Source organism: Calypte anna, chromosome 13 (assembly GCF_003957555.1).
Source record: "Calypte anna isolate BGI_N300 chromosome 13, bCalAnn1_v1.p, whole genome shotgun sequence".
NCBI lineage: Eukaryota > Metazoa > Chordata > Aves > Apodiformes > Trochilidae > Calypte > Calypte anna.
The window spans coordinates 10,467,116-10,479,773 of NC_044259.1; the positions used below are offsets into that span (position 1 = coordinate 10,467,116).

At 34.9% G+C, this 12,658-nt stretch overlaps 1 protein-coding gene across 2 annotated transcripts in view; it reads left to right on the forward strand.

The window, feature by feature from the left end:
• The window catches only part of CLINT1 (clathrin interactor 1), a 48,177-nt gene that overhangs the window by 18,153 nt on the left and 17,366 nt on the right, over window positions 1-12,658 (forward strand). For both annotated transcript variants that reach the window (XM_030459134.1, XM_030459135.1), the window contains exons 2-5: window positions 7,566-7,670; window positions 8,324-8,420; window positions 9,901-10,009; window positions 10,888-11,052. In XM_030459134.1, the coding sequence (XP_030314994.1) occupies window positions 7,566-7,670; window positions 8,324-8,420; window positions 9,901-10,009; window positions 10,888-11,052 (476 nt within the window). The remainder of the gene's footprint in view (window positions 1-7,565; window positions 7,671-8,323; window positions 8,421-9,900; window positions 10,010-10,887; window positions 11,053-12,658) is intronic.

Consider the following 12,658-nt stretch of genomic DNA (forward strand, 5'->3'; position numbering starts at 1 on the left):
TCTTTATTTTTGAGGTGATTTGTATCTTTTTCACTGAATGATTGTTAGTAACATTAGGTACATAAATTCCTGAATTTTCATTATATTGTTTGAGGAAAAAAAGTGGATAAATGATGTCTTATCTTTCTGTCCTTGATCTATATAGCAATCTGCATGTTGAGCTTTAAGGCAGTGATGGACTGTCACAGGGCAATAAAATCTGGTGCTGAAATGCTTCTTTCTCTTTAACTTGTGTTTCAAGAAAGTATTTAAAACAAAGTTTGAACCAGTGATCAGCTTTAATCCCTCTGATCTTGGAAAAGAAGGATGCTAATGGAAATAGGTGGAGTTAAGATACCATGTGCCTTTTTCCAAGGTGCTTCTTGTATGCTGTGCATACAAGGTCTCAAGTGTTTTGGTTTGTTTTTTCTTTTAACTCACCAGTTCACATGCTCTGTTGAAAGTATCTCATGCCCAGATGGATAAGTATTAAATGATTTGATTTGTTTTAACTAGAAAAAATGTTTCTGGAATTAATTAACAATTTAATAGATGCCAAGATTCACACATCTGGGCGTAGGGGAAACTTGTCCTGTACTCAGACATGTTAAATAATTATTTACTGTGTACACTCAGTAGCTCTGAAACTAACTTCTGCACACCAATTAAGAATTGCTCATTTAATATTAAATTAACTTTTTTGCTTTCTCAGAAAACTTGTCATATTTTTCCAATCCTACTTTGCAGGAACCTTTTAATCTAGATACTAGATATAGTTCAGATACATTACTTGTAGAAGATGAATGGTGGGGTATTAAGCCTTCCCTCCAAAGGCTTAATCTTAAATGCATGCTGTCTGTGGGTGGGGGTCTTCTAGATAACTCTGTATTTGAAAAACTCTTCTCATATCTGCCTTATCTTTTCTCCAGATGTTGAATCACTTTACTCATATAATTATCTAGTGCATTTGTTTATTAAAAAAAAACAACCAAGAAAAGACCCCTAAATATGGTGCAGTTTCAAACATTTAAAAGCAAAGCTACAGAACATGTATTCATTTGCTTTAAGTTGTCAGCCCTTGTACTGATTTTTGGCAAATATGAAAATAAGTTGTTGCTCCTCTTTTTGGATAGTTTTCCTAAAACATACACCATGGATCAGATGAATAATAGCTAGTGGGTCCCTGTCTTGTCTTACAGTGGAAGACTTCTAGTTTCTCAGCTGACAGGGAGCAGAAAGCCCAACTGTTGGGAGAAAATAAGCTGTTGGAAGACAAAGACAGCACTTTAACTGTTGGAGCCAAACAATAGTTCAACCTTCAGATGTAACTTCTGCTTTTGTTCAGAGCTCTACGCTGAAGCTGAAGCTCGTAGGAGGAAGCACTTTTTATCTGTGTGCCCTTCCTTAAAAACTGTAGCCATGTTTCGATGGAGATATGAAGGATGAATAAATGAGCCTGCTGTCTGTTCTTCCTTACAACAAACTTTCCTTGCACTGTAATTAATTTATTTCTTAATTTATATTTCATATGCCATTTATGTTCATTTCTGGTTGGATGATGCAATTTTGATCAATTTTTAAATCCAAGAAGTACAGCATAAATCTGTCCCTTTTTATTCTTACTGGGTTTTGTCCATGTGGACTTTGGAGACCATGACTGTAACAATCTCCTTTGCTGTGTCACCAAGTGAGGCAATGAGATTTTATTCTGAGTCAGTAACATCACCCATGGACAAAATTTAAAGTTTTCTTTGCTTTTATTCACTGTGAAAATCTTAGGAGAAGGAGGAAAAGTGTTTTTAAAAACAAAGATGCTGACAAGAAATTATGGAAACAATGAGATGAAAGTATTATTATATGAGACTTTCTATTAAAAGGATAATACTAAAACATAGTTATTTAAACTATAAAATAATGTCTCTTGGTATCCTAAATAACAAAAGCTTAAAACATTGGTTTCTTACAAGACTTTGGTACCACACTACATAGTGCTGTAGCACAGCTTCTGTTGTGTTCATTCAGACCCCTGACCCTCTAAGAGGCCAATTTTTTTTTACATTTATTTCTTTAGTGTTGCTATTTGTTTGAATATTCAAACCATATGTATGACAGACATACATGTCTTAACACCCAATATTTTTTTTTCTTCTGCACTTAGTCTTTAAACAGAAATTTGTGGAATGGTGTCTTATTGGAAGCTGTTAGCAGTGGTAGAATGTAGAAAGTTTCTCATCTCAGCTTTTAGTATTTTAGTGTTCCCAGTTGTAGAATTAAAAAAAAAGAAAACAGAAGGTGCATAATCCAGTGATATCCTTGGAGTAGTAGTTAAAGGCAATGTTATGCACATAGGAGTCCCATGTATACATTATATTGCAATTGGTTTGAAATACACATTGAGAAAAAAAATTTAAGCTGTGTAACCAGGTTTCTTATTCCTTCTGCTGAGTCCCTGAGCACAGTGGGCAGCTTTCCAGAGGTTTGAGAAGTGTTTTTAATTAGACTTACCCTGTCCAATCCAATCCCTTTATCATCACTATAAAGAAACTGTTGTAGTGTACTCTCTCTGTGACTTTTATTTATTTTAGTTTTCACAAGATTAGACATGGCATTTCACAAATCTTCTGTGGATCTAATGTCCAGACTTGTACTTGTGTCCTCAGTGACACCACCCACATCAAAAGCAACCCTAATCCTTACAGTGCTTTGAATGGAGTGGTCTGGCTCTTGCCCTTGGGCATATACAAGGCTTGTAAGTTTGTTCAGAACCATCACTGATAGGTTGTTAGGCTTTCTGATTCCTTAGTAAGCTTCAAAGTCAGTTTCATTCTGGGAGTATGGATGGATAGGTGTTTATTATTCAATTGTTACCCCTAATGAATAAATACCTTCTTTTCTCACAGCACTTGTGTTTTCTATTGCAGATTTCCTATGCCCACACTATTTAAAGGTTTCTGCATGTTTTAAGATTTCACTGCTCTTTGGACATTAACATTAAATGCTAAGCTTACATGTCGTTTGAAGATCTGAAACTTTGTGAGCTTTCTACTCCCACGCTTATCTCTAGGAATATCTCCTTCAAAAGAATGTTGCTCCCAAAATCTAGCAATGAACTGTAAGCTTCCTTTATGAGTTGTGACTTTATGCAATTGAATGTATTGTCAGAGTGATGAGGGAACAGAACAACACTGATCACTGGAAAAGTTTGGAAGATACAGGAGGTGCTGGGAAGCATGAGGTGGAAATATCTGTGTGGTGTGGTGTTCTTTTGGAAAGACTGGGCATCGTCCTGTTTACTTACATGTACTTTATGCTACATCTAAGGTACTAAGCAAAGCGTTGAATCATGTGAACAAAACCAGCTTCACTTTTCTTTAGCAGGTTTGCTGGTTGTGTATGTAAATACCTGTTAGCAAATGTTACTGGAGTGTTAACCTTAGAGTCTGATGGTTAATGTTTAGAGTAGAGATTAGTTGAGAAAATTGACTCCATTGATTTCTATTGATGACTGTGTTCAAAATTGTGTTTCCACATCCCATGTTTCCAAAGCTTTCCTGGTTCAAGGGATATAATATAGAAAGATTTGGGGTTGGGGATTTTTTTTGTTATTATTTTTTTCAGTGTGGATCCAGCAGTGATTGATGTGGGATAGTGAGTCCAGGCACAAAAAATCTGGTTGTAGCGTCACCAATTGGAAGCTATTACTAGAAGTAGTTATATTTGTGTAATATTTTACGATACTCTTTTAATAGACCTAACTTCAGTTACAGCATGTGAATCTACAGAAAGCACCTTGTTGTCCTAACAATGAAAAATCTTTGCTCTAAAACGTTTCAATTCATGATGTTGTGATTATTTAATCTTAAAATAGAATGTTGAGTGGCATAAAAGTGGGGTTTTTTGTTTGGTGTTTTTTTTTTTAAAGTCTGAGAGAGGAAAGCTATCTCTTTCAGTATTTATGTTGTAGGTATTTTCTGGAAAAAACCCTGAAGGAAGCACTGGTAGTTATAAGAGCAGAGTATACCTTATCCTCACTACTATTGTCCTTCTGAGTGTCTTGATTCATGTGATGCTATGTGAGGTCAGAAGCTCGGGCTCAGAAGCCCAAGAAGGCAAAATATATCTATTAGAGCCTTATACTGGAGTATGTTAAAATCGTATGTAGATATATTTATTACTCTCTAGTATTTGGGTGTATTTATATCAACATAGTTATTTATATTCTGTACCTGTAAAGCTGGGGAGGAAAGATGGGACTTGGAAGGTACCTTAAATAAATAAAGTATGCCACCCTGTGAAGTGTTCCTTCAGTCTGTAAGGCTTTATTTTCAAAGAGGCCATCCACAAGGTATCTTTCTTTCCTGTGTTTGAAAGAGTAGTGCTCCAAGGACAGTCTAAGACTTGTAGAATTTTTATCCTCTTATGCCTGAAAGCTAAAGTGCTTTCCAGACTGTTAAAACTGTAAGGGTTGAGGTATGTGCAATATCTTCCCTTGCCCCTAACATCCTTCTCCTTTCCCCCTCTGCCTATTATCTGGGGTTTTTAGCATACCTGGATCCAGATGACAGCTTTTCTCAACTTATGAATCTCAAAATGTAATAATTTAGAACAAAATCTGAAGCTATATAGAATTGGCTGAATCCTTTGAAAGGTTTTCTCTTGAAAAACATTGCCAAAATTGTGAATGAAGTAGTGTTTGGGGGGGTATTTAATCGATGGTACTCCCATTTTGTTCAAAATATGTTAAAATATAGTTCCTAAAATACAGATAAAACTTCTTACTATACATAAGAAGTTTGTTTATTGTCTGATGCAGTTGGAGGTGATCAGACATTTAGAGCTCTTACCCACTGGCTTTTCACTAGCTGTGTCCTTTTATTCACGTGAAGGAATTCGGCCTCAGACTTGAGGTACCCATTCAGTGTTGTGATAAATTGTAGATGTAAACATTAACATTTTGTTCACCCACCACGCTTATTGTTTCACACAGATGTGACAGTGCCCTCTCTTGGCTTTTCTGAACAGTTCTTTTTAAAAAGAAAGAATGCTGAAATAATTTTAAGAATTACAGTAAAGAGCAAAAATCATCTGTTGACACTAGTGTATCATTTAATGAATACCCTATGAAATGTAAGAGAAATGTAAGAAAAGAATACAACAGTTGTAATGTTAATGTCAAGCTTTTTTTGGTTTTTTTGGATGTAACTTTCAAAATGTGCTTCATATGTTTAATGTCTTTTTGTCCAAAAGTTTCTATGAACTTCCTCTCTTATTGCAAGATTCCAGTTGGTACAGGGTTTCACTTAACGATTTGGGGAAAATCAAAAAGTAATCTTGCAGATCTGGTAATGAGGTGTTTTAAACGCTGACTGGGAAGATACTTTGTCAGTCTTGACTGGCTTATGTCCATTTGTTTGCTAAGCAGGCTGTGTCCATGCAATCCAGCACAATTCCCTGGAAGCCACCCAGTATAAACTCATCAGCGAGCCCCCCCTGGTGTCTGAAAGTGTCCTCGGGTATTAAATTTATATCAATCACAGGAAGTCTTGGCAATCAAGCTAGTCACTTTTTCCCTTCACATCTGGACATAAATTATTTTTTTGTTGCAGAGGTCACAGGAATCATGGGTAGGGCATGGAACGAGGGCCATAGAAAACATGGGAAAGGAAGAATAAAACTGTATTTCCACCTTTTTAGAAATCGTTATTTTTAAGTGACTGGGAATGATGCCAAACTATACAACTCTTTTTTTTTCCTTTCCTTGAAGTTTACGTTCATTTCTGAATTAAATGCAACTTGAAGACTTTTTTTTTTTAAACACTTTGTGCCATTAGATCTCATCTTTGCATTTATATAAGAGCTTTCTCCTAGTTGCTGAGAACAATAACTTCACTGCGGGATGGTTTTAGAAAGATTTAACTGCACTTTCTTTCAGCATTACTTGGTTTTCCTTGTTTCCCATCCATTTCCCCCCTTTTATCCCCAGTGCTGCTTTAGCCATGTGCTTAGAGTTCTCCCATAGCTAACTCTGGCATTAAATAAACTTTTTTTTTCTTACACGGAGTCTGCATCTTTTAAGGCATTTTCCAGTCTTAAATTCTTTGCTCTGAAAAATTAAAGCAATGCTTCATTTTATGCTTTCCCCCAACTCCCCATCAAGTATCTCAAACAAGCACTTAAGGAGGGATTATAAAAACAAACAGAACCTTTCCATTCAGCTCCACTCCTTTCCTTGCTTTGGACCAGGGAACCAGTGTGACTGCAAAGTGCTGGAGCTGTAGCTTTGACATTAATTCTCATATGCATGAAAAAATTTTAAAAGCAGAACAAAGATGATGTAAGTTTACATCTGTATATCTGGTAAAGAAAATGTTAGAAACAGAAGCTTGAGGTGCTTATAGCATGAATTATAATTGAATTATAAAATCATTAGATCTTTTCCTACAGTTTGTCAGTCTCACCTTATGGGGTGGTTTGTGTTGGATACAATCATCTTAAAGGGCTTTTTTTTTTTTTTGGCTATGGAAACCAGTTGTATGATGTACCCCTAACAGTTAAGTAAACTTCCAAACTTGTGATACAAAAGGTGTAAGGATGTAATTTCCAAGTTATTTCAAATACACTGAGAAGTATGGGAAGGAAGCAAAGGCCACAAGGTTTTCTTTTAATGATGTTTTAATTATTATTGTGTGCTTTAGTGCTGCAAAACTTGAGAGCTTTATTTCAGACATTCTGTATGACTGATGTTTTGGGCCTGCTTGCTCACCCTACAATACAAGGAAAATAGTTGTATCACCACACATACCAGGAAGTTATTAGGGACTTAGTGGAAGTTGCTGGACTTACAGCTGAACACTGATTTAAGATTAATTTAAAATAATTACAGTGACTATTTTAATATAACTGGTATGGGGAAAATTGCTTTCTTCTTCCAAATTACAATTTTCTGTGAACTGTTGTAAAGACAGTTGAGCTCCTTTACAGTATGCATTGCTTTAATTATAAGTTTCCTTCAGCTTTTCTTCTTTTGCTGTTTTCCCATAAAGAAATGGAGGCCACAACATGAACTCTGCAGTGAATCTCATATCCCTTGAACTTTCGGTCTGTTTTTTAAAATTTTTAATTGTTTACTCATATCTATTTGGTACTGATACTACTGAGTTTCTTTTCTAGCACTCATAATTTAAAAAAACATAAATCTACTTCTGATTGAGTTATAAACCAAATAACTGTACACCATCCAAACCTGTAAGCAAGCCATAACTAGTTGGGTAAGCTATCAACCTGAACTCTACTGGTTTGATTTGGATTTTAATTTGACCAAAAGCCATTTTTATTGGACTGAATCCAGCTATAATGTAATAATCTCTAGTTTATCCTCTGTGTTCTTGAAGACTGATACCTCCTTAAAGATAACTTAAATGTGTGGTATAATGTCCTCAGGGTAACTTCTGCACTGAAGATGTTTTCTTTCCCACCCTGTAGAGGTATCTCCTAAGTGAGATATGCACTAGTGTCATTATTAAGTTTTCATGTGTTTCTCAGTTTTTATGCTAATCTTCATGTGTGTTAATTTTTTTCCTTTGCAGTACCAATGTGGTTATGAATTATTCAGAAATTGAGTCTAAGGTTCGAGAAGCAACCAATGATGATCCATGGGGACCTTCAGGGCAACTCATGGGAGAGATTGCCAAGTAAGTGATAATTTGGCTCAGTGATGAAGAAAAGAAAAGTGCATTTTATAAGGGATGTAAATGTAAAATTTGCTACTAAATCAGCTCTGTGGTATGATGACTGATAATGCTGAAAAGTTGCTGCTGTAAATCAAGTCCTATTTTTTAATGCCTAATCTTATTATATATTGAAAACTGTCAAACAAAATGAAAATATTTTTTAAAGTCTTGATTTTTATTTATGTAGCTTCATAATTCTTTCAATATATCTGAGGTTTTTGGAGCATTTATTTTCAACCTGCTTTCTTGTGACTTTTCCAGATAGAGTAAAACATGTCAAATTCTTCTTTGAATTATTTCTTTCTGTTAAAATGAATTGAATGTTTGACTAGTTGTGTGGTTATTAGGGTATTCATACTAAACATAATTTTCTTTTTGAATTAGTGAATGTTCTTTTACTGCTTCAGATTTTCAGGATAGATTTTTTTTTTCTCTATAGTACTGGTGTATAAATTACTTCCTCTATAGAGGATAGCTTTTTCCCTTACAATGTCATCAAATGTGAATGGGTTTAGATCAAGTCTGCCATCTACTGTCAGCCCTGAGTCTTAACAAGCTGTTGTGGTAAACCACAGAGAATAAAATTCCTCCACTCCTTTTGTTTAATTCTTTAGGGCTACGTTTATGTATGAACAGTTTCCAGAACTTATGAACATGCTTTGGACTCGAATGCTGAAAGACAATAAAAAGAACTGGAGGAGAGTTTATAAGGTGTGTATGTATGTGTGTATGTGAACTGGAAGCAGTCAGGACTTTGTGTCAGTCCACAAAGGACGTGATGATTGTTGCCAGTATAATGTTCAGATATCTTGTTTAGATACTGCTGTATCACTTACTCCACTAATAACCTATTATATTTTTTCCTAAATATGTGCTTTATAATTGTGTTACTGAAGTCAAAGATGTCTTTCAAATACTGTATGAAAAAACCCATATGGTTGTAGATGTTTGGGATGCTACTTTAAAAATACAGAGAAATTACATTTCATTGATACTCGGGTATTGGAGTAGAATAAACATTTTGTTGTTATGGTGTTCTATGAGAAGTAGATGATGAATTATTTTCCTGTCAGGAAAATATTTCTGAAGGAATTCAAGAGTACCTGAAGTAAAATGGAAACTAATCTTAATTTTCTGCCAATTCATAGTTCTCTAAAAGCTGTAGTGTAGCTTGGAGTGGACCAAATTTTCTTGCAGATCTTATCAGATGAGGCTTTTATGTCCTACTTCTGTTTTGGAAAAAGAACTGAATAATTTGCATTTTTCTTGTCTTTGACTAATTAGCATGGTACAGAAACTTTTTGCTTAAGATTATATCATGCTGCACTGAAAGTGGTGTTCAGTGTTCACTGAATTATGCAAATATAACCTAATTTTTTAGACTTGATGATGTATTAGACTAGCTTATATTTTGTTTTTCTTGATGCCAGGGTTGTAGCAAGAGAGAATTAATTATAAGACATGGTTTGTGCTTTTCACAGGTGCTTAATGTTTTGTATTCATAGTAATTGTTTTCCCTGAAGTACAATTTTAATTAATATTTAATGCTATCACACTATTTAATGTTATAGAGACTGCTTGGAATTCCTTATCAGGTTTGGATAGATGGAAATATAATGATAATATTAGCTGATAATGGCCCTACTTCTGATAAAGCACATTGGTTTTTTTCCTAGATAGAAATCTTCAATGTAAAAAATTGCAATTAAATGCTGTTTAAATTCATTTGTCTTGTTGCTTGCTTAAAATTGTCCTGAAGTGCAGTTATGTATATCCTGCAGAAGGCCTCTTGTATTTTAGTAGGAGTTACTTTTCCAAGAAAACCTTTGAAAAATTACAAACAAAAGAGGCAAAAAGAAACTGCTTAATTTAGCAGGTTTAACTTTTTCTCTTAAATTGCTTGTGCTCTTTTAGAATATGCAGTAGCTGATGAAGGCAGCTACTTGTGATTTAGTAATAAATTAAAATTTGACAAATACAGTTTTGATATTCTAAAGATTCAAAGGTGCATGTGGGGAAAATGTTGTTTTTTCTATATGACCCATGTCAAGTAAGCATTTATTTAAAAGGAGATAGTCTTATTACTTACTAATTTGGGGAGTTGGGTTTGATTTTTCTATTGCTTTTTAAAAATAAATAAAAAATAAGAGCTTTTGTTCATGCAATCATAAAGCGCTTTGTATTTTTATAGTCTTTGCTGCTCCTAGCTTACCTCATAAGGAATGGATCAGAGCGTGTTGTTACAAGTGCCAGAGAACACATTTATGATTTGCGATCCCTGGAAAATTACCACTTTGTAGGTGAGCAATAGAAAAATCTTATAAGCAAATTAAAACAGTAGTTGGAGTTGTCAGTCACCTGAACCAGCTTAGAAGCTTCCCCGGTCTAATTAGAATGTGACTGTTGCCAGTTGTGTGAAGAGTGCAGAATCCAAGACGTGGGACCCTAGAGTATTAATTAGTGAAGACAAGAACTTGCAGAAAAGACTGGCTAATAACAACAGAACCAACACAACATGAGTGTTCGGGTTGATATTAAAATATGCACTAGAGACTGGTCCCCTGTGGTGTCCGTAAAGGAATAGCTTTAATCATATGGGAAGAAAAGGTTAGAGCTCCAAAACACACACATCTGTTTGAAGCTGGGATTTTTTCCTCCCACCAAATAATATTTACAGTGCAAAGGCAGCTAAGGCCAGTGTGTGTTTTGAATGTGAAAAAGGCTAGGAAAGAAACACATTTAGCTTGTACTACAACCCAACTGGAAGCAATTTTATCAAAAATTCAGTTTTGCCATAAGACTGAGTTCTTGCAATTAAACTTGCAAAAACTGTACTAAAAAGACTGAGGAAAAGGGGTTATATTTTGAAGGGTTAAAATTGTTCAGGTGTTGAACACAATTTATATTGCAGTCTTTGTTTATCTTTTCAGATAGGTTTCTAAATACACCATGCATTGAAAACAATCATTTATCTAAGGATGAAAATTTGTGTTGAAGCATATTTGGTCCCTTTTAAACAAATGCAGTGGACTTCAGTAGCCATAAGACATTTCTCTGACTGCTGTGTTCATAATTTGAGTTTTCTTATTAGTCTGATGTGCAACATTGCTGCCTCTGATTTATTTTTCCTTTTTCCCCCTCTTCCATCTATCATCTCTGTCCTGTGTCACTTGTACAGATGAAAATGGCAAAGACCAAGGTATAAACATACGCCAGAAGGTAAAAGAAATGGTTGAATTTGCTCAAGATGATGATCGACTTCGGGAAGAGAGGAAGAAAGCAAAGAAGAACAAAGACAAATACATTGGGGTTTCTTCAGACAGTGTTGGAGGGTTCAGATACAGTGAGTACTGGGCCTTCCAAGGATTGACAATCAACTTTTGATTTTGAGTAGATAACACAGATAATGTAAAGAATTTGAGATGCTCTTTTTTTATTGTTTTTTCTTTATTTTTAACTGTTACTAGTATAAAAGAAATTTTGCATATTTTCCCCCACAAACAAATTTAAATTAATTTAAAAATCGTTAAGTCTTTTTTAGATAACTGACTAGAAGCTTATACAAATGACATTAAGGTGTTAACTTAGCCAAAACTAAGCTATGGTTTTATCCATAGGCAGTCTCATTGTGAAATGAATGCTGCTTTAGCAGAAGTTGACTTAAAAAGGTATTTTGTCTGAGTTTTTCAGTCAGTCTTCGATTAAAAAATAAAAAAAATTAAGAATACTTTTCTACCCATCACAACACAAGAATTGCTTCACTTATTCCTGCCAGCTTCATTGAGGGACCAGTGGTTACTTTGGGTTAGGGCTTTTAGGGCAGTAATACTGTTTGGGTGAAATGATGTAGGTGTTACACACCAGTTTCCCAAGTAATACTTGGACACTTGAAAGATGCCTGTGGATTCTCTGTGTTCTGATGTCTCTGGGATCTGACTTTAAACATACACAATAAGTACCTTTTAAGTGATGGAGCTCATTTTATAATTGACCAATACAATTGTTATTGTCTCATTTTTTATGTTTTTAAAATCTTTAATTAGTGCTATTGGTCCTGTGTGTTTTTCAAGGGAAGTCTCCCAGAAGTAATACCAAATTTACTCTATATAGATACTAGATTTCAGCTGGATGTTGGATCCCTAAATCCTAGAGAAATGCAGCTGCCTGTGAAGAGGTCCTAGGTAACACCAGAAAGCTATTTCTAGATTTTGTTTAAAAAAAAATAAAAATAGTTAAAATACTTGTGTTTATTTTTAAAAAAAAAAGTGTTTAAAGGTTTACCTGCTTCCTCATAAAAAATAAGAAGGCTTGCCATCAAATTTTCTAGGATCAAAATAATAAGAAAAAAACCTAATCTACTCATAATGAATCTCAGCTGCCATAGCACAAGGTACCAGTCCTGAATCCAGCTTGGGTCTGGTGCTTGCAAAAAGAGCTTCATTACTAAGGTCCTTTTATTTAAAAACACACACACACATAAAACAAAACAGGGAAAAAAACAACAGCCAAATGCTGTTGGCATTGATATTTGTTTGATGTTACCCTTGCTTCTGGAAATAAATTCACCCATTTTGCCAAGGTGACTGATTCTTCATGTGTGCAATGAGTTCTGTCAGACTATTTGCATCTTCTGTGTAGTGTGTTTTCAAAATCTTGGTGTTGGAGGGTGTAATGTCATCAGATATTGTTGTTCAGAAAGGACACAGTTTTCCCTGACAGCCTTAGCTGTATAAAGGCACACAACCAAAGTGCAGGTGTGCACCTTCATCCTTGCTCCCATTCCTTGCCATAATGTGTAGCAGGGATCTCAGCTTGAATGAGCTTTTATGCCTGACATAAAATGAAGTGAGATCATTTTATTCTCCTGCAAAATTTAACAGTAGTACATTTCTTAGCTAATTCTCCTTTTCCAGTGATAAAGATCTGAGCATTTTGCTGATTTGCAACAG